The following is a 21,708-nucleotide window of genomic DNA, read 5'->3' as shown; positions in this document are numbered from 1 at the left end:
AATGTATCTCACACTCTCTGTATTAAACACCTAGAGTCCCAGAGAGCAGCCATTTGGCTTTTCTACCTTTTAAAACCCGCCTTCCAGCCAAATGGCTGGTAGGCTTTTAGCTAGGCTTTAGCTTCAGCCAAGTGGAAGCTAAATTGTCTAGTCATCAATTTATATTGAAATTAAGTTGTTACCTGAGAATTCTAACTGCCAACTGCCTCTTTGTTTGTCGGGGGGGAGGGGCTGCTAAAAGCTGTGAACTTCCTTTTGTGTTCGTCTTGATGCATTCTCAATCATCCAGGGAAATAAATCTCCAAAAGTCACCAACTTGGAGTGGTTAGTTTCCTGAGCCACAAGGAAACTTGTGTTTCAGTTTGCCATCTTAGGGAGAAATCAACACATGTCCTTTGTATGTCCTTTGTTGCTGAGATTGATTGATAAAAACAGTACAAAAAACCCAACTATTTGTACACATATTTACAAATAATAGTAAAAAGTGAGTCAGCACATTTCAACATTTTCAGCAATCACTCACAATCCTGGCACTGCCATGGTATCTGTAGTCTGCATTTACCACATGTGTATCTGTAGCAGTGAACACATCGCATTTCCCGGCGACTCTTGCTGGCTGTGCCGAGGATGGTGGTTTTCCGTCTAAGAAGTTTTTGCTCAAGTGAAAGCGATGTGAAGAAATTGTCCGTGGTAACATTTCTGCCCTTGTCTAGGAATGGTTGCACAGAGGAAATCTGGCAGTCAGTCAAAGTTGTAAAATCACTTCTAGCTCTTTCATCATCTTCACTGCCCTGAGGGACCATGGTTGGTATTTACTGCACTGGCTGTTGTTGGTTAAAGTAACTTTAAAGTAACTCCAGGCTTCTCTACAGTCAGAAATCTTCTCCAACAAGATAATGAATTATTATGAGCGTTTTATGTGTTTATGATATATGGCAGTCCTTTTGCTGCTATGTTTGTTTCTTGTCCTTTTTCTAAAAACATTTGGTTTTCCAGAATAATGTGAAGAGGCATTGCCTCGCTTCACTCAACAGGTGCTCATTAAGCAGGAGTTTCACAGAGATTAGAGGCTTTGCTACAGGATTAGCAAAATGTGAAGTGTTATTAATATTTTCTTTTCCACCTTCGAGCGATTTCCCTGTTATAACATATGTCATCGACACCTGAAAATTACCTGTAATTACTACATGGTGTGTGAATATTTCAAAATGTCAAAGCACTCAATCTGACAGGTCTAACAACTGCTGAAACATCTGCTTTAGAAAAGAAAAATAAACATGAACTGTGGGGCAATAGCCTGAGAAAACTTTCAAACAGGTTTTACAGACTTCAGGCCCTCCAGATTATCCTTGTGATAACTGAGGATTAATGGAAAAACAACACTAAACGACTTTATGAATAACACTTTTATTGCTGCAGTATTATTTTTTAAAGAAACATCACAAACTGAACAAGACTTCTGCAGTTTCATGAAGACACTACGGGCATGGTGACTGTGAGGATCTGGGGGAAAGAAAACAGAAACACATCGTACAGCAGGTTAAAAGACTGAATTTGACTGAGTTGTGTGTGTGTGTATGTTTGCTGCAACGTTAAGCTGTTCTTTGCTGGTGTGGTTCCTGTGGCTGCTGCGTCATTTGAATTCTGAACTGTTACTCGTCATCTCACGTTGTGCAGTCTGCTAATTCACTCATTTTTATACTTATTTCAGATTTATTTTGACTGTTCATCATTTGGCACTTGCAGATTTGGGTCGTACATCACCACCTGCTAGCATCTCCTCCTCTTATTCCAGAAAGCATGTCCAACAAACTGTAACGGATCAACTCGCAACTCGGGTGTTCTCGAGCAGAAAACTCCAAAACATCCGAGTGTTTATCCTGAGTACTCCTACATCAGTAGGGAAAGAAAGCATCCAGCAATGCAGCTTTGAGATCAGGATTCACCATGGCAACAGGTAAATGGAGGGCTGACCATGATATTTATCAACCTCATTTCATTATTTCTGAATTATTAGATAAAAATGATTAATGACATTCACAGCAAACCTTGCTTTAATGCTCCACAGTTTTCTAATCTGATCTAATGTCAGCCTTCACTGATAGATGTTGGCTCTCTAACAGCCACAGCAGGGATGCTTTACTGAGTTTCTGTGATAACCAGAGCTCTGTAGTCGTTTCACGTTTAGCTGAAAAAATGCAGGGCAGCTGCATTTAAAAGAATGTTTTAACACTTCACCTCAATACAGATGTATTGTACTTGGTCCAGCCCAGAGTCGATCATGACCAATTGGCTAATCCACCACCTTTCATTGTTTATACCGTTACAAAAACAACAAATAAACATAAAAAGAAAAAATCACCATCGGCCCACCGGGTGTGCCCGATGGCCAGTCCAGCTGTGCGGTCAGCTGGTGGGTAACAGGCATCTCGGAAAACGTTAGAACACTTATGCAAATATGTGACGTCTTGATAAATCGAGCAGGTATTTGAAGTTTACACAACAACATTCTCGCCTGAAAATACAGTGGCTTGCAAAAGTTTGAACTTTCCCACATTTTGTCACATTACAGCCACAAACATGAATCACTTTTATTGGAATTCCAGGTGAAAGACCAACACAAAGTGGTGCACACGTGAGAAGAGGAACGAAAATCAGACATGATTCCAAACATGTTTTACAAATAAATAACTGCAAAGTGGGGTGTGCGTAATTATTCAGCCCCCTTTGGTCTGAGTGCAGTCAGTTGCACATAGACGTTGCCTGATGAGTGCTAATGACTAAACAGAGTGCACCTGTGTGTAATCTAATGTCAGTACAAATACAGCTGCTCTGTGACGGCCTCAGAGGTTGTCTAAGAGAACATTGGGAGCAACGACACCATGAAGTCCAAAGAACACACCAGACAGGTCAGGGATAAAGTTATTGAGACATTTAAAGCAGGCTTAGGCTACACAAAGATTTCCCAAGCCTTGAACATCCCCCGGAGCACTTTTCAAGCAATCATCCAGAAATGGAAGGAGTCTGGCACAACTGTAAACCTACCAAGACAAGGCCGTCCACCTAAACTCACAGGCCGAACGAGGAGAGCGCTGATCAGAAATGCAGCCAAGAGGCCCATGGTGACTCTGGACGAGCTGCAGAGATCTACAGCTCAGGTGGGGGAATCTGTCCATAGGACAACTATTAGTCGTGCACTGCACAAAGTTGGCCTTTATGGAAGAGTGGCAAGAAGAAAGCCATTGCTAACAGAAACCATAAGAAGTCCCGTTTGCAGTTTGCCACAAGCCATGAGCCACGAGCTTCACCTTCCAGCAGGACAACGACCCTGAACATAAAGCCAGGGCAACAATGGAGTGGTTTAAAACAAAACATATCCATGTGTTAGAATGGCCCAGTCAAAGTCCAGATCTAAATCCAATCCAGAATCTGTGGCAAGATCTGAAAACTGCTGTTCACAAACACTGTCCATCTAATCTGACTGAGCTGGAGCTGTTTCAAAGAAGAATGGGCAAAGATTTCAGTCTGTAGATGTGCAAAGCTGGTAGAGACAAACCCTTAAAGACTGGCAGCTGGAACTGCAGCAAAAGCTGGTTCTACAAAGTATTGACTCAGGGGGCTGAATAATTACGCACACCCCACTTTGCAGTTATTTATTTGTAAAAAATGTTTGGAATCATGTCTGATTTTTGTTCCACTTCTCACGTGTGCACCACTTTGTGTTGGTCTTTCATCTGGAATTCCAATAAAACTGTTTCGTGTTTGTGGCTGTAATGTGACAAAATGTGGGAAAGTTCAAGGGGGCCCAATACTTTTGTATGTTAAAAGTTTATTTTGTGATCCAGAAAGAGTAATATTTTAAACTCCGCCACTCTGCGTTCCTCCGCCGCTGCCTCATTTGAGGTTTGGAAGAAATGCATTCTGGGATATTTGCCTGGGTTTGGCTACAGTAGCTAGCAAGCTGATTGGAGACCAAAACAGCCAGTTAGATTTTTTTTGCATCCAAGTCTGTGATTGGTTGGTTTTGTGACACACTTCTAACGGTGTACAGAAAGAGTTGAGCGCACATGAAGCAGAAATGTTGTGAGCGCGAACGACACACTGAGAGCAGGTCCGCAGAGATCTGAGCAAGAGCAAATGCCAACAACTGAGCGAGAGGGGCTGCTATTGTGAGTGTGTGGATACTAGCAAACACTGAAATACATTTCTTGCATGCAGAAATTAATTTGTTCGCTCAAAATCATTTTCTCCTCAACACACAACATTTTTTTTTACGTGTGCTCAGAATAGAGGCACTAAAACAACGCCATATTTTCCCATCAGTGTGATCACTTATACATCTAACGATTGATCACTGATCAGTGTGTAGCATATTATAAAGGGGAAACTGACAGTCTCTGTGGACTAGCGCTACCATCTCACACTTCTGTTTAATCATTTGTCTGCTTGATGTTTATTCAGCTGTGTAAAAACTATAACTTTAATCTCAGCCAAACCGATTTACTCAGGAACAAATAAAATACTGAAAAAAGCCAAACAATAACATTTTTAAGTTATCAAAGTGACTTATATGTTTAACCTGAGTAGCGAAAAGGATGTGCAGGGAGTTCGTTGTTCTCGCCAGTTCTCGTGAGCCTCGAACCCCGGCTAGCTACGAGCTGGTGGGTAACAGACGTGTCCGAAAACGTCGGAGCGCTTTTGCAAATATGTGATGTCTTGATAAACTGAGCAGATATTTGGAGTTTACACAGCTACATTCTCACCTGAAAATATCTTAAAAGTTTATTTTGTGACCGAGAAAGAATAATCAGAGTAATATGAAAATAAATAGCTGCTACCATTGTTGGAAACTGGAACTGGCTGGGCCGCGCTATGAATTCTGGGATAGGTTGGGCCACAAAGGATACACCCGACCAATCCTTCAAATCCAGGGAAATGAAGGCCGCATTTGGAGGAGTCTTCGAATTTGGACACCCTTCATCGCGACACTGTAAAGTAATCGGCCTACAAATGCGACCTCCGAAGGATGCGGCCCCTAAATTTGGACACAACTACGATACCGGACACAGCTTCTTCTTCTTTGGGCTTAACAGCAGCTGGCATCCTTGTACATGCAGTGCTGCCATCTTCTGTTTCAGTCCGTTATTACACTCTTAAATCCTACTACTTATTCCTGCGTCTTTCAGGATCTTGCAAAGCTTCAAACGACGCGTCGACTATTAAATTAGTCGTCGACGATTTTAATAGTCTAGACTATTTGTGGCAGCCCTACTGTGGACATCATCACTGTCTCAGAGTCTCAGAGTTACAAAGATGCAGAGCAGAGATCTTTTTCTGAGACGATATTAAATCTGTGCTGTCTTCTTATAGTTCAAGGACTGAACAACTATTAAAGTGCTCGTGTTAAGGACACAAAGTTACAAATTAACATCTGACTGGGATTTCAGTGACTGTAAAAACATAAACTTTTACAGATCAACTTGCTCTTGAACTGAACCTGCTCACTCTCTTACCCCGGTAAGATGAGTTTACTCTCTTTCCAGAACAGAAAACCAGAGTTTCCCTAATGTGAAGGTTAAACAAACTAACCAACCAGCTTCCTGGAATAAGGCCCACACAGTGTGTTTTTGTCTCAAGTTTCTGAGGCTGACACACTGCTCTTGCACTAAGGAATGTGTTGCAATAGCAATGATATTGCTGTATAACATTTCTATAGCACATTAATATTTAAACTGGTGTTACTGCAGTCGACATGACATGGCACAGCTTGTAGTCTGAAGCTTGCACGTTCTTCTTGTGCCCGTTTGAATTTTCTTCAACTGCTCTGTTTTCTCTCCAGAGTGAAAGGATGTGCATGATGGGTTAAAAGGTTTTACAGAATGACCTCAGAGCACATTTAGTCCTACGCCGCAGTTTCCAGAAACATAGCCACACTTAAAGTGATGCTGACCTCAGCAAGCTTGCTGTTGCTGGTGGCACTGCTTGGTAAGAAGCTCGTGTATAAATCCCAAAAACAACAATGGGCATCGAACACAATCCTGTATGTGACAGGGTCCAAGAACAGGGTGTATATTTTCTGTACCTGTGTGCTGCTGTTGTACTGTGCCACGCTGTTCTCCTGGTCAACCAGGAAGGGGTGGAAGATGTCAAGATGGAAGAGCGAGGGCCGAGCCGTTAACACCAGTCGATCCTCCCCCACATCCAGAACCAGAGAGCGAGACGACCCCTGTGCAGGAGACATCAACATATCGTATCATCGTGTTTAAGAGCAGAGCTGTCGATCTCTACTTTTAAGATGGTTTTGAGCAAGAATAACTAAGAAAGCAACTTTTTAATTTTAGCCAACTGGCACAGACCTCTCCAGCTGTTTGTGGAGGCCATCAGGTACATGTGACTATTGTAAGCTTGGTGTAAATATTTAAACAACAAGATAGGCATATTTTTAACTTTATGCTGGACTTTGTTAAATGGAGAGTGGTTTCCACACTGAAGTGTAAGTTAACCACTCAGGTTGTTTCTTGTTTCTGATATATTCAAAGACAAATATATCAGTGTGTTTTGGACAGACGTACTGCTCCTCCTCTATGTTTTCTCTAGGCTGGGGTAAAGCTCAAGGTAAACGCAAACCCTAACACTTACCGTATTTTCACGACCATAAGGCGCACTTAAAAGTCTTAGATTTTCTTCAAAAAGTGCGGCGCGCCCTATAGCGCGGTGTGCCCTATGTGTTGTAAGGAGGACGTAGTAGAGAACACCATGAGAACGTTAAAGGGTGAAGTGTGGGCGTTGATCGTATATACCGGGACAATCGCACATACCTGTATAAAAGAACAGGTATGTGCATTATGCAGGACATCGTTGTTTTAACAACCCTGAAAATGGCAAAGAGACACGCTTATGAAGCACAGTTTAAACTGAAGGCCATCAGCTACGCGGAGGAACATGGAAATCGAGCAGCGGCGAGAGAATTTAAGATTAACGAATCGATGGTTCGCAAATGGAGGAAGCTGGAAAACAAGCTCCGGCAGGTCAAGAAAACGCAGCTGAGTTTCCGCGGACATAAGGCGAGGTGGCCCGAGTTGGAGGAAAGACTCGAGCGGTGGATCATCGAGCAAAGCGCGAGCGGGAGAAGCGTTTCGACGGTCACCATTCGGCTAAAAGCAGTTTCACTAGCTGAAGAGATGAACATTGAACATTTCCAAGGAGGTCCGTCTTGGTGCTTTCGTTTTATGAAACGGTGCCATTTTTCCATCCGGACCAGGACTACGGTAGCGCAGCAACTTCCAGCGGATTATAAGGAAAAGCTGGCCATCTTCCGCTCCTACTGCAGCAAACACATCGCCGACAAACACATCCAGGCCAGCCACATCACAAACATGGACGAGGTCCCGCTCACTTTTGACATCCCGGTGAGTCACACTGTGGAGAAGAAGGGGACCAGCACGGTTGCGATAACCACAACGGGGTATGAAAAGTCTTCTTTCACTGTTGTGCTTAGCTGCCATGCTAATGGACAGAAACTGCCGCCTATGGTGATTTTTAAGCGAAAGACTTTGCCTAAAGAGAAGTTTCCAGCAGAAATCATCATTAAGGCAAATGAAAAGGGCTGGATGGATGAGGAAATGATGAAAGAGTGGCTGAGGGAGGTGTATGTAAGGAGACCAGGTGGTTTTTTCCACGCATCACCATCGCTCTTAATTTGTGACTCTATGCGTGCCCATCTCACAGCCGATGTGAAAAAACTAGTGAAACAAATGAACGGTGAGCTTGCTGTCATTCCGGGAGGCCTGACAAAGGAACTCCAACCGCTGGACATCGGTGTGAACCGCCCGTTCAAAGTAAGGCTGCGAGCGGCGTGGGAGCGATGGATGACCGATGGAGACCACAGTTTCACTAAGAGTGGAAGGCAGCGCCGGGCGAGTTACGCCACAATTTGCCAATGGATTGTAGATGCTTGGGCTAACATGTCTGCTGGCACTGTTGTTCGAGCTTTCGCAAAAGCCGGCATCGTTTCCGAGGAGCCGCACGGCACGGAAAGTGACTCTGACAGTGAAGAAAGTGAACCTGGCATGTTTGATGGAGATTTAGCGCAGCTGTTCAATTCAGACACAGAGGATGAGGACTTCCATGGGTTTGATTGATGATAAAAATGTGAGTACCAAACTTTGTTTTGCTCCTGCTTTATTTTTAAATACGCACACTTGTATGCTTGTGTGTTGTTGATGATGACGATTATGTGAGTAAGGTACCGAATTCAGGGTTGCTCCCGCTTTATTTTTAAATACGCATACGGTACTTGTATGCGCCCTATGATCCAGTGCGCCTTATGTGTGTGTTAAATACAGTAATGGCACACATAACTGAGACTGCGCCTTTTAGCACAGTGCGCCTTATGGTCGTGAAAATACGGTAGATATATACACACACCAGTGCCTTGCTAAGACACCTCAGCTCTGTGACAGCAACAACAAAAAATGACCTTCAAAACATTTTTAATCTCATCTCATTTTCCCTAACAGCAAAGTAAAGCTAAAATAAACCAGCCTGTATTTGAGGATGACGTCTACCCTGAAAGAAACAGGTAGGCAGAGAGGACTGAAATAAATGTGTGGTTAATTATGTGTGTTTGTTTAATATCTCACCACTCCGGGAAGCTTTATCTCTGCAATCAGATACTCTGGTTCACCAGCAGGAGGCTCAACAATCATCGTGAACTCTGGTCTGCGCAAACTGAGGAAAGGGTTGACATTTCAGATCACGTTGCTTTTCGTGGAAAATGAGACAAACAGGACAATGAACAAAGGTTCACCTCTTAGTGGTTGCGGGTGACTTCTCCCTGCGGGATGAAAGAAAGCCAAAGAAATTTCAACATGTGTTGCAAATTATACAGAAACAGATTCCTGTGAGTCCTGAAAGCTGAAACCGCAATTCCTGCAAATGATAAACTACAGCAGTGATGCAAATTGGCCTGCATCTTTATTGAGTAAGCCAAGTGCAATGATGTGTGTCAGTGTGTTTTCTGTTGAGCACAGTGGGGGTACATACGGAGGCTGCAGCTCTTCAATGACCGGCCTGCTCTTTGTGCGGATATTCTGCTCACTGACAGAACCCAAAAACTTTCTGTTTTTCAGGACCTTCCACTCTGCAAAAACACACACAACAAGTAGGGCTGGGTATCGTCACTGATTTCTAGAATCGATTCGATTCACAAGGTCCTGATTCGATTCCAATCGTGGAAATTTTGCCTTGAACAGTCAGAAATATTATAATTCTTATCATTTATCAGTACATTTCCATATTTTTATATCTATAAAAAAAAAGCTGACACTTGTGAGACTTTATCAAAGGTGTGAGCATCACAGCAGAGGCCTTTGTGTCAAAGTAACTGAGGATAAAACACAGAAAAACGTGAAGGAGATTTTCCTGGCCTGGGATTTTATAGCAGATGACCTTAAAAATATTCTGCAGTAGATCAAAAACAGAAGAAAACCATGAATCAGCATGTGAACATTACCTGATGCTGCTGAAGTGAAGCAGAGCAAAGTTACAGAGGTTTTATTAGAGACACAGTTAAGCATTTTGCAACTTTGCATAATTTTAAAAAGTTTAAATCTATTTAGTAGCCGATTAAACAGCAGAAATGAGGCTTTCTTGTCAGAAGTAAAAAACACAGCGGCCGACAGCGCTGTGAACAACGGTAGACTGGTGGGTGATAAGCAAGCGAATAATGCAGAAAACAGATTTTTAGATGGGAAACTGTTCATGAGAGAGAGAGAGAGAGAGAGCTGTGCATGAAGTGTGATTTTTATCGTGGTGGAAGCAAAACAGCAAAAGTCAGAGTGAATTCATGACGATGTTTGTGTGAAGCGAAATGTGAAGTTTAGTTTGGATCTTCTTTTGCTGCTGGTTCAGTCAATATTGTTTGGAGAGATAAAACCTGCAGCTTCAGAATCAAATGCAAAAAGGACGTAAACACACAGCATGGACCCACCGAAACATCAACATCAGTGCGCCGTCGGCTTTCAGCCCGACCGTGTCCGTGTCGTCAGGTGAGAAAGGCGACATCTCACTGATTCTGATGCGTCGGCGGTCCGCGCTTTGTGTTTATGTCTTTGTGCAGAATCTGCTTACATGCTCTGGTTTGCTGTTTTAGCTGTTTAGTGGTTGTTGAAATTTTGTGAGGTTTAACCTGAGATTCTGGCGTTTCGGGCAAAATAAATTTATATTTAAAAATCGATTCAGGATTTTAATGAATCTGATAATATGGCGTTATTCAAGCTAGACTCGATTTTAATTGGAAACGCGATCATCGAAACCCACCCCTAACAACAAGCGCGGGGTACGTCCAGAATAGAGCTGGGCGATATGAGATTTTTTCATATCACGATATGTTTTTTTCATTTCAGGCGATAACGATATCTATCACGATATAAGCCAAATAACTATATTTGTAAGATTTAAATGTGCCGTTGCTCACAAGTAAAATTTGAAATAATCAGCAGCTTGTTTTTATTTAAATATTTATTTCCCATAATAAGTTCAACAGGGTAGATGTACTTAAGGAACATGAGACTTTTTCAGATAAATAAAGGCAAATATTGCAAACTACACAAAAGGCAGCCGCTAAAGCGTTTAAGTTTCAAAATAGAACAAATGAAACAGACTAAATTGTCAATTCCACTTAGAAACAAAATATTAATTCTAAAAATAAATCTTAGTTTGTTTTACAGAAGAACAGACAAAACTGACTAACTTTTGTCAATATCAAATAAACTGAGAACTAAAAGGAAATTCTCAATCTCTCCTTGTTGTATAGCTTAGCTTTTCAAACAGTTTTAACAGTTACTTTAGTCTGACAAAAGCCGAATGACGAATCAGCGCTTCCAGTCAGAGACTGAGGCTACGTCCACACGTACATGGGTATTTTTGAAAACGGAGATTTTCCGTTTTCGTTTTAAAAAATAATCCCGTCCACACATAAAGGGAGAAATGAAGGAAAACGCTGCTATGAACATGCCAAAGCAGCAGGTGGCGCTAGATTCCTAACCGTGCAGAAATGTTGGCCAATCAGAAGTCTAGAAGCCTCGGTGGGAAAAAGTAAACAAAGCTGGGGCATAGAAGCAGAACCGAGTCGTATGTGTGGACGGACAGTAACTGTGTGTATATGTAAGCATTTAAACACTGCAGAGAGTAGAATTAACAGTATTGTAGAAATTCATTTCACCGACACAATAACGTGGCGCACAGTGTGACGCATGCACCAGTTTATTGTATTTCCAGACTTGCTTTCGGCACAATTTACAGTGAACGCTACTCTGTTTTTTGTCAGACTTGAAATAGCCGAAATACCTTCACACTATGGAACTTCTATGGCTCTTCCGTTCGACAATCTCTCCGGCGTTGGAACCATCATCTGTTTTCTCTTCGGTCACGCTCGGTTGATTTTTCTAGTCGGCACACTCATTTCCTCCATTACGCGCTGGCTCCACTACCCGCTGGCTGCTTCCCAAACAAACACACGTGTGGCTTGGCACTTGTGCTGTACGTAACAAGTCACGCGACGTGACGCTGCGGCTGTGATTGGTTCGGCTCTGCGCTGCTTAATTTGGATTGGCTGACCTTTTTTTTTTTTTTTTTTTTTTAAGAGGACAAGAGCAGCGAGGTCTATCGCGATAGCTTAATTTCTCTATCGAGTAAAAGTTATATCGCGATACATATCGTTATCGTTCTATCGCCCAGCTCTAGTCCAGAACAAGAATTATTAACACAGACACACACAGACACACTAACCTCTACTCAGCTCCAGATTGTATTTGTTTTCTAAACCCTCTACAGACACGAGGATAACAAACTGCTGGAATAAGGGATCCTTCTGCAAGACAAAAATCATACAACACTTTTTATGCAGAGTTTATAAATTAAGAAAGTTAATGAAGGTCAGTGCAATGAGGAGTCAAAGGAATATAAAATAAAAAATTCCTTTTTGATTGCAAAAGGAAAACAACCACAGGCACATGAACACACCTGACACTTCTGGAAGAAGTCCTGGTTAATGACAACGTCATAAGCTGTGCAACCCTGAGAGCCTGAAACAGACAAAGAAACATTAAAAATACTTTCACCACAACACAGGAAGCTGAAACGCTTCCATCCTGTCGGCAAATTGAATCAGGAAAGACGATGAATACAGACTGATGTTGTGTAGACCTTAGACCAGTCAGTCACAACATTAAAATACACAACTGAGAGATGAGGTAAACAACACGTACCGTACATTGTTACAGTGTTACAATGTTATCGTTATTCAGAAACACTGTTTCATTAACCTTTAAATTAACCATTGGCCTTCATTCATTCTGGTCGGTGTGTGTACACCATCGTATATACACCATCGTATATACACCAGGCTCAGTGCTCACTTGCCAAAGAATCGCAGACTTCTTAGTTATTGTTCTTGGTGATTTTAACAGAGGAAGCCTCAGTCAGGAACTCCCCAAATAAAGACAATTTTAATAAATCCAGGCAGTGGACTAAAATGTAACTTATGATCCTGCAAATGTGCCCATCCGTGCTGGAACATAGAAGTGACCAACAGCTCAGGTTAAGCAGTTTGAGGCAAGACTGACATGTGCAGAGGAGGGCTATTGGATATACTGGGCAAAGAGGAAGACTACATAGTAGTTCATGGACGCGGCAAAGGAAGGCATGCAGAGCTCAGAGCTCAGCTCCAAACAACCCAAATCTGTTTAGATAAGAAGCAGCAACCTGGTGTTTTGTCTTTAACATACTGGGTGGCAAATAAACCAGCTGATAGGTTCGTAGCATAAACCTATTCGCTGGAACGTTAAGGACAACTTGCTACGCAGCAAAAAGCAAGGCACCAAAGTTCTCTGGTTTACTCATGCATGAGGGAGACCTGGCTGGAGCCAAGTGTCGTTCCACCACTTGACCTCTGTCAGACTCCCAGCCAGGCTCCCCACAGCACTCCTTTTATTGTGGTTACATGAATATGCATAGGGTCATTAACATATAGCATCTTACATAGGTATACATGTGAACAAAGAATACTGTGTGTGTGTGTGTGTGTGTTACTGCTGATCAAAGGGTCATATACATAAAAGTACAAAGGCAAACATCCTTGGTCAGGAAGAGGGTAGACCCCCCCTCACCCTAGATAACACGGTGAGGAAGTCAAGTTAAAGCACTTAGACTAGAACAGACGTAGCTACGTTAATCCTACCATAAAACAATGAAGACAAGGTACGACCTCTCCCGTGCTCCCAGGATGTGGGTGTTCATTCTAGTGTGGAATACACACCAAGCCTTTGCAGCCTGTTAAAGATCACACAACCTATCACTACACAATTGATTATACACCTCTAAGCATCTATGGTTAAATATTTCCTAATACAAATGACAATAATAAAATCTAAACCCAACACCAGCTCTCAACCTTTTCAAACTCTTGTCACAACATGTTACTGAACCTAATGTGTGCAGGGTGAAAAACTTTCAGCAGGGCTCGCAAAATTTCAAACTCCCTGGTAGCCCTTCGGGCAGGGACTCTTCAGTTTTTGGTAGCCCGAAATAAATTTAAGTAGCCCGAATAAAAAAGAGAGCAATTTTTGATCTATTTTTGATTGATGTTTTGTTTCCTGTTTTGTTTCCGTTACAATGGAAAGTATACATTAAAGTATAATATTGTAACGGAAACAAAACATTAATCAAAAAAATTGTTGAAACACAAATTACAACATTGTATAAAAATTACAATCATCAACTCAAATACTTGGTTCTAATTGAACAGAAATTTCTATGAACTTGTAAGAACTGTAGAACATGAATCAGTCTGTGTCAGATCCTGAATCTGAAATTTCCACTGAAGTCACGGGTAAGAGACAAGTGGAACCAAGATCGAGGGCATTTGCTTTTTGAAGTTTGCAAAGACTGCTACATTGTGCCAGTGATAGTTCACTCTTTGCAACATAGTAGCTGTTTTAAACTGACTTTCAGGTTTATTTTTAGTATGTTATTTGCAATTGGTGTTTGTTCTGGGAAAGATATTGCAGACTGAGCAATAATGCATTTCTTGCATTTCTCATGGGTTCTAATGGGGGCCTTTCTTAAAATGACTGGTCCCAGTAACAAAGGCGCTTGTCGACTCAGAAATCGAGAGAAAACCAACAACACACCCGGCAGAACATTATGTTATTTACACGGGTGCACATAAGTGGTCCGCATGTGCGTATTCGCTGTCAAAATAAAAGACGCGCACCAGATAAGAAGTTGCAACGCGCGTTTGCGTCCATATAAAAAGCACTGTTTTTGTCCTAGAGTGGGATTTTCACAGCACATTCTGCACCACATCTCTGTGCGTTCATCATTTGTTTGAAGCCAGCTCACCTCCTGCAACCACTTTTCCGAGAATACGTGCTTCTTTTGTGGTCCGGACTCCTTCTGACATTTCTTTGGAGGTGGAGGAACACCAAAGTAATTGCTTAAAGGAGCTTCTTCGACATCTTTAAGAGTTCTAAACAAATGTCTGTCCTCCTCCAGAAAATCTTATGTACGCAAACACGCGTTGCAACTTCTTATCTTGTGCGTGTCTTTTGTTTTGACAGAGAATGCGCACCTGCGGACCACTTATGTGCAGCCCTGGTTATTTAGCTCGTCATATTGCAGCCACAGAAATTCTTTTGTCCATGAAACCATAAAGCTGCACTTTCTTTTTGCCTTATAGTCTGATTTGTCATAATTTCTCCGTTTTGTGGTAAGCTTTTCTTTGGCTGTCACTTCTTCACCCTGACCTGTCTTATTTGGCTCAGCAGAACTGAAATATATATCCTGCTGCTTTTACACACGCACTCACATAAGCTCAGCGATTCTCTGCGCGATCAACCTCTCACATGTTTAAGCTGCGGGAGATTTCACTTGTCATGTTTGCATAGTAAGCTAATGATTAATAAGACGATGTCAGAGGAATTGGTGCACAAATTATCATCACTCACAGATCAGTGCTGTCGCTCTCTATACACAGTTCGCACGATTGCAAAGTGAAAGCAAAAAAACAAGCGCAAATTCAAACGCGATTTCAATATGTCACATATTGACAGTGGCTCACCGATGCCAATGACATAATTACCCAGCTACATTTCTGAAAGAATGCAAAAGCATTGACATACAAAATCACATGTTTGGCGGTTACGTACTATTGTCTATTTCTGTGTGTGGCTCGCCAAGACTCATGGGAACTCGAAAGCCGCTAGGATCGTCTGATTGGAGCAGCTCCACAAGCTTCTCTCTGGAGAGTTCTGGAGGAGGCGGGACTGAGTTCGACTGACAGACGTTTATAAATACCTTCTCCTTGTTTGACTCTGAGAAAGTCTTCACACACATGCCTGACACGTGGGACAGGAAAGGCAAAGGGAAAAACACACAAAAAGAAATTTTTGTATTAATGAGCAAACTTAGAGTATTGTTCCAAAATGTAAAGATTATATATACTATCTATCTGTGACATAGCTCACCAGGCTCCGGTCGGATTACTTTGGAGTCTGGACTTTCACTGTTGATCTGTCCAAGGGTCTAAACAAATATTACACATATTATTTATTGTTTGGCAAACTCACAGCAAAGAAAAAAAACACCTGTAACATCAAATGTCATCTGTGATTCTCACAGTTTTTGTGCATGGAGATTTTTCAATAACATTTTCTGTACAAATTTCTTTTCCCAAGATCGAACAGAGGACAATATAAACAATGCAAGTTTTCTGAGTGCACTTTAAATGTCACAGGCCAGCTCTGTTTATGGGTAGGCTTCCGTTCACATGTCTATCTTAAAGTTTACATGAACGTCGCAATATTCAGCACAGCTATGACTTTTGATTTTAGCTGCAGATGGTTCTACATGACGTGTAGTCATCATCTGGAATGCATATATGCCAACAATGTCTGTGCTTTCTACTCGAGCAGTGATGAGCTCTTCTGTTTATTTAGAAAAAGAAACACCTGCTTTATTTGGAGAAGAAAATACAGAGGAAACCCAGATGTCCCAGTTTTCCCACTGGGACTTGAATGCACCGTACATTTTCTGGATCTGCGGAAGGCTGGAGGGTGATATCTCTCAAAACCCCATGTGGGCCTGCAAAGTGACTTGTGCATATCATGCGATTGGTCCATGTGCATTTAAGTTATTGTAAGTGAGCGAGGTATGTTACTAGCTGTGTCCCAATTCAGGGGCCGCACACTTCGTAGGACCCGGGCTTCGTGGTCTATATGGGCCGGGTACTCCGAAGAGCGAGGAGGGCGGAAGTGCGAGGCTTGTGAAATGGGACGATCTAGCCTCTGTCGTGCTGCTCAGGTTGCCTAGCAACCATGAAAATAACCGCTAGAAAGGTTTCATAAGCATTGTTTGACAGAAATGAAGGAAAAAAATGTTTTTGTTCATTTGTTTTTTTATGAATGTTCCTTGATGTCACTCATGAGACTAGTGTATTACACTTTGGTAATGTAAATATAATATGGCCAATATTATATTTATTATTATATTAATTATGATTTATCACAGCAGTGAGCTTGAACTCTGTTTCAAATACTGAGCTTCAGTAAAGATTCAAGTTGATTCAAGACTGAATTCACAGAAGATGAAACTATCAGAATGAATATGGATGAACAAAATCTGGAAATAGATGAAAAACACATACCACAACCAAGAGTGAGCACCAAGGGGGGAGAGAACTATCAGCATATTATTGGTCTCTATTGGCAGGCACAAGCATAAATACCTGGGACGCCATTGGCCCATTTATCTAGGTTATATTATAGACTTGACAAAGATTACCCACTGAAGTCTAAATCACAGGAAACAATGAAAAAGAGAGAGAAGACATCCAGGGAGGAGAGAGCTGTATGCAGCATGTAAGAACTGATGAAGGCAGGAATCTTTCAATGTTTATACAGTTTCCTATTTTTCTATCAAAATATTAAGAAACACGGGGTTGCTCAAGACTTCTGTACAGGACCCTATATTTACTGTTCAAGAAACCCACCGTTTAACATGAGTGCTTTAAGTTTAATAAATATAACTTTAATCTTAGTAGCAAAAACACAATTGTGATTAGGATTTTTGACATAGTCAGTCAGTCCTACTATGAAAACAGAGTTTTAGGGACAGATGAGACCAACATTCTCAACAAAAAAAACGATGAGATCAAAATTTTTTTGTTGACAATGAAAAAAAGAAAACACATTCCACGTTTATCTCATATATGAGTCATAATAGTGAGCTCATAATGGTGCAGCTGCATTATCATTGTGAAACAAAGAGCTGTGAATGATAGCAGCATATCCCAAGAAAATAACAGAACATCTGTTTGTAAACAACAGAGTTTGGCTGATGCAGCAAGACAACACATCTCAGCCTGTAACGCATCTTTGACGAGAGGCTGATGGGAAAAACATTAAAATGAGTCTTTCAGGGCTGACTAGCAGTTACTGCAAATGCTTCCATTGCATTTCACCCACACATATGAAACAAATTTTCCTCCATGACCAAATGTAACATTTTGTCAGATTTTTGTTTCTCATGTAGCACGACTAAGTCAGAGGGCCAGCTTTACCTCAAAACAATTCACCTTTGTTCCTTTATTGTGTTTTACTATTTAACACCCTGTGGGGATTTCTGTCTCCAGCTAGGATCGAACTGCTGACCACTTGCCAAGTACAGTGGAACCCCGACTTACGAATATCCTGTTTAGTGAAAAATTCAAGTTACGAAGGCACTTAACGGCAATATTTCTGCCCGTGTTACGGCAAAATGCCTGCATAACGAAATCCGCTGGCTCTGATTGGCTGAGCCCAGAAATGCCCACAATGCGTTCCGAATCATGTGCCAACCCCCTTGGCTTTGGTACTTGCACTTCGTTCCACTTGAACGACATATTGTTGTTGAAGTTAGCAATTAGCCTGTAGCCTATCGTTCACTCAAAAGGTGCGATGGGTGCTTCGAGTTACGAAAATTTTTGACTTACGAAAGACCCTCGGGAACGAATTAATTTCATAAGTGGGGGTTCCACTGTAAATGCGTTACCATGTGATCACAGTTAACATAAAAGCAAACTTACCTGTAACAGTAGTTGCTGATACAACTCTTCCTGTTGCTGTAAGTCCAGCTCAGAGTTAAGAAGCGACGAGTCCGTCATCATTCAGCAACTCCTACAATCATATAAGAAATCAATTGTTTAATTGACTCATTTCTAATAATAACAATGTTACTAAATTTGCTCATACTTGCAGCTATTCTCATAAACTTTACAAAACACTGACAACCAAAACAACCAGTTTCAAGAGGCAGATTTACAGGCAGAAGCGTAAAGCTGTGGTCAGAAATTTATGCACACTCATCATCTTCATCATCAGTGGACATTCAGCCGCATGAAGGTCTGGTAATTTGGGCTTTTTAATCCTTAATTGTTTTTTCCAGGGTGGAATGATTGTGCAGTATACATCTTTAATAAGATAAAATGGATGTGTAATGTAAAATGTGAATACAACCTCAAATATCTACATATCCCCACTAATACTTGGTTCAGTGTCTCTTAGCAAGTTGCTCCTCAACCAGACGCTTTTGATAGCCATCAGCAAAGTGCTGCACAATCACGTCACCAAAGCGTGTTAAAACGTTTAATAATGCACAAAATACTAGTTTCCGCCATTGCTACCTCTGAATAGCAATAGCAGGTGCATCTCCTTTCAGTAGATGTTGACCTCTGACCTTGAGGTCAAGATTATCGAGGTTCAAACTAGTCTGAGATTTTTAGTAGATGCATCTATGGTGTCATTTTGAAAGTCATGGCATTCACAAACTACTCCATCAGCCTTTTAGAGCTCAAGGATGAAAAAACATTGTACTAATCGGTGCATGCTCCTGCATGGAGCTACTGCATTCAAAGATAATGATTGTATGAGTTTTTCTCCCACTGTAGCCAAAGCGCTTGCTCATAGGGGTTTGTATGACTGTTAAGTTTTTCTCATGTATGTATTATTGTAGGGCCTACCTTACAAAATAAAGAGCCTTGAGGCAACTGTTCTCATAATTTGGAGCTGTATAAATAAATACATAAATAAAATTGAATAAAAAAAAATAATTTCACTTATGGATCAGTTCATGGGCATAATTATGTGTCATGTGCAAGGTATAAAATTTCATGCAGAAAAGTGTATGGTAGTGTCCTACCTGTGTACCACAGATCACACATTAAGAACAACACAGGTAGCAGATCTACACCAGAGAAACACAAGCACTGAATTCACAGAAGATGAAACTATCAGAATGAACGTGAAGGATAAAAAAAGAAACAAATATGAAAAAAAGATACCACAACCAAGAGTGAGCACCAAAGAGCAAAAGAATTATCAGCATTTTATTGGTCTTTATTGGCTGGCATCACGTATAAAACATCAGGTCATGACCACACGGCCATTAACGCATAATGCACCACAGACAAGCATAAATACCAAGGATGCCACTGGCCATTTATATAAGTTACATTATAGGCTTGACAAAGATTGCCCACTGAAGTCTAAATCAGGCCTGGGCGAAAGAGAGCAGGCATCAATCCCACAGGAAACAAAGAAAAAGAGAGAGAAGACATCCAGGAAGTGGAGAGCTGCACGCAGCATGTAAGAACTGATGAAGACGGCCAGAGAGATGATGTCATGTTATTACACTCAGTCTGACAGCTGATCACTTTTGCTCAGTTAGAGTTGAATGTGGTAAAAGCTACAAGACAAAGGTGCTTGTGCACATGGACGCGTGCATGACCAATGAAGTCTCCTATTTAAACAAGTAGCGCTACACCTCTGATCTGACCCATACACAGTGCTGTGAAAAAGTATTTGGCTTAGCTTTTTGCATATGTCACACCTAAAGGTTTTAGATCATCATAGTAATTTTAAATATTATACAGATTAACAGAGTAAACACTAAAATCAGTTTTTAAATGATAATTTTTATTTATTAAGGTCAAAAAGCTATTCATACCTCCCTGGCCCTGTGTGAAAAAGCATTGCATGATGTTATTCAAGATTCAAGAGCTTTGTTCTCAATACAGTAACATACACAGTGTACAGTGTACCGGAATTCTGTTTCCGGTACACTGGAAACACAGCCCCCCATGGTGCATTTACAAGTATATATCATGCCAATATTTTCAATTCAATTCAATTTTATTTGGATATAGCAAAATCTTTGAAGAATGTCTCCAGAATTTTACCAGTTTATACCAAATAAAACATCAGATGAGCATCAGAGAATTAAAGTGAACACAATAATAATATTAGTAGCAAAACTGACACTATTAGGTGTACAGCCAAACTGGCGAATATGAACTCTTTCATGTTCCCAAAGCGCAACATAAAACTACTGGCTAGATCGTAACTACTTGTTTATGCACATGTTTGTCCATGTTGCTACCCGTATAAACACGTTAGCTTAGCCTTAGTTTACTAGCTTACCAGCCGAAAACCTCTCCTTTTAGCTTTCCGTTTCCTGTCATTTTCACTTCTGTTATGCAATTTATTATGTTTACAAGGTGCGTAAATAGATGTCTGTTTACCTTGTTTCTCGTGCCCGTAATCGCTATTAGATGTCGCGCAGTTGTTAGACGTCACAGCGTTCCAATGGCAACTTCCGAACCAGAAATTTCAGAATAAAATCATCCATAAACTGAACTGACCGAAAACGACTTCCTACAAATGGGCTGAAGCGATTCATTTGTAAACATAGCCTTGCTGCTACTGTGTAAATTGAGAAATTTCTTAGGTAGAGAGGTCGAAATTCAGCCATTCATCATAAATATTTGCTGTATTATTTTCACTGTTCCAGCACAAAATATATGGCAAACTAATCGTATGCACTCACCAGTAGGGTTGCCAACCGTCCCTTAAAAAACGGAATCGTCCCGTATTTCGAAACAAAAGTACACGTCCCGTATTGAGCTAATAAGGGACGCACTTTGTCCCGTAATACAGTGAGAATCAAAAGTAGTCTATAAATGTTAATGGAATTAACACTTTGTTTGAAAACATAATTCCCAGCCCCTCTCCTGCTTTGTGACCAATGAGCTGACAGCACACTTATGACAATTCGAGTATGACAATTCAGATTGCCGCTTATCTCATTGGTCGAGGAAAGGTCGCTTGCGGAGAAAATACCGGAAGACAACAGATGACCACAACAAGAAGCATGGCCAACAGGGAAACAAACGCCGACACTGCGGTGCAAGTTTCGGATGACAGTACACCTAAAGCTGGGCAGACACTGTGCGATTTTTTTCAGTCACGTTATTCAGCTCTTGCTCAAACTGCACGATTGACTCGCAGGGATTAGAAGTTTGCAGGTCACGATGCAGGTCTCACACTATACGGCCCGATGCTCTGATGCGACCTGAGAGCTCACACTGTGCCAACATAACATGAAGGTTATAACAGAAAATCTGTCGCTCGCTCTCCCTCTGTCTTTCACTCACACAGACACGCACACCACCATCAACTTTGCTAAATTTCTAATGAAAAACATGATCAGGCAGCTGTGATTGAGCAGCAGTGTAAATCCAACTATTTTCACGTTTGTTGTGGTCGTGATAATTTTGTGATGCCACATCGAAAAGGCTCGGATGAGCTTTCCAAAGTTCTACAAGTTGTGCCT

At 41.3% G+C, this 21,708-nt stretch overlaps 1 protein-coding gene across 3 annotated transcripts; it reads right to left on the bottom strand.

The window, feature by feature from the left end:
• Positions 1-1,391: 1,391 nt before the first annotated feature.
• On the bottom strand, positions 1,392-21,128 carry pih1d1 (PIH1 domain containing 1). 3 transcript variants are annotated; one of them, XM_080301047.1, is made up of 11 exons: positions 20,923-21,128; positions 18,125-18,215; positions 15,528-15,585; positions 15,210-15,398; positions 12,025-12,086; positions 11,791-11,872; positions 9,046-9,142; positions 8,810-8,836; positions 8,643-8,730; positions 6,083-6,226; positions 1,392-1,503 (listed from the first exon to the last, which is right to left on the bottom strand). In XM_080301047.1, the coding sequence occupies exons 2-11, from the start codon at positions 18,203-18,205 to the stop codon at positions 1,468-1,470; spliced, it is 864 nt and encodes a 287-aa protein (XP_080157173.1). In that variant the 5' UTR covers positions 18,206-18,215; positions 20,923-21,128; the 3' UTR covers positions 1,392-1,467. The 3 variants fall into 3 exon arrangements, with proteins under 3 accessions (XP_080157173.1, XP_026021879.2, XP_026021880.2); XM_026166094.2 differs by lacking the exon at positions 20,923-21,128 and adding an exon at positions 20,618-20,754; XM_026166095.2 differs by lacking the exon at positions 20,923-21,128 and adding an exon at positions 20,517-20,660.
• Positions 21,129-21,708: the final 580 nt, after the last annotated feature.

Source organism: Astatotilapia calliptera, chromosome 4, assembly GCF_964374335.1.
Source record: "Astatotilapia calliptera chromosome 4, fAstCal68.1, whole genome shotgun sequence".
Taxonomy (NCBI): Eukaryota; Metazoa; Chordata; class Actinopteri; order Cichliformes; family Cichlidae; genus Astatotilapia; species Astatotilapia calliptera.
Note: the sequence above shows the minus strand (reverse complement) of the source record. Positions and strands in the feature narration are given on the sequence as shown.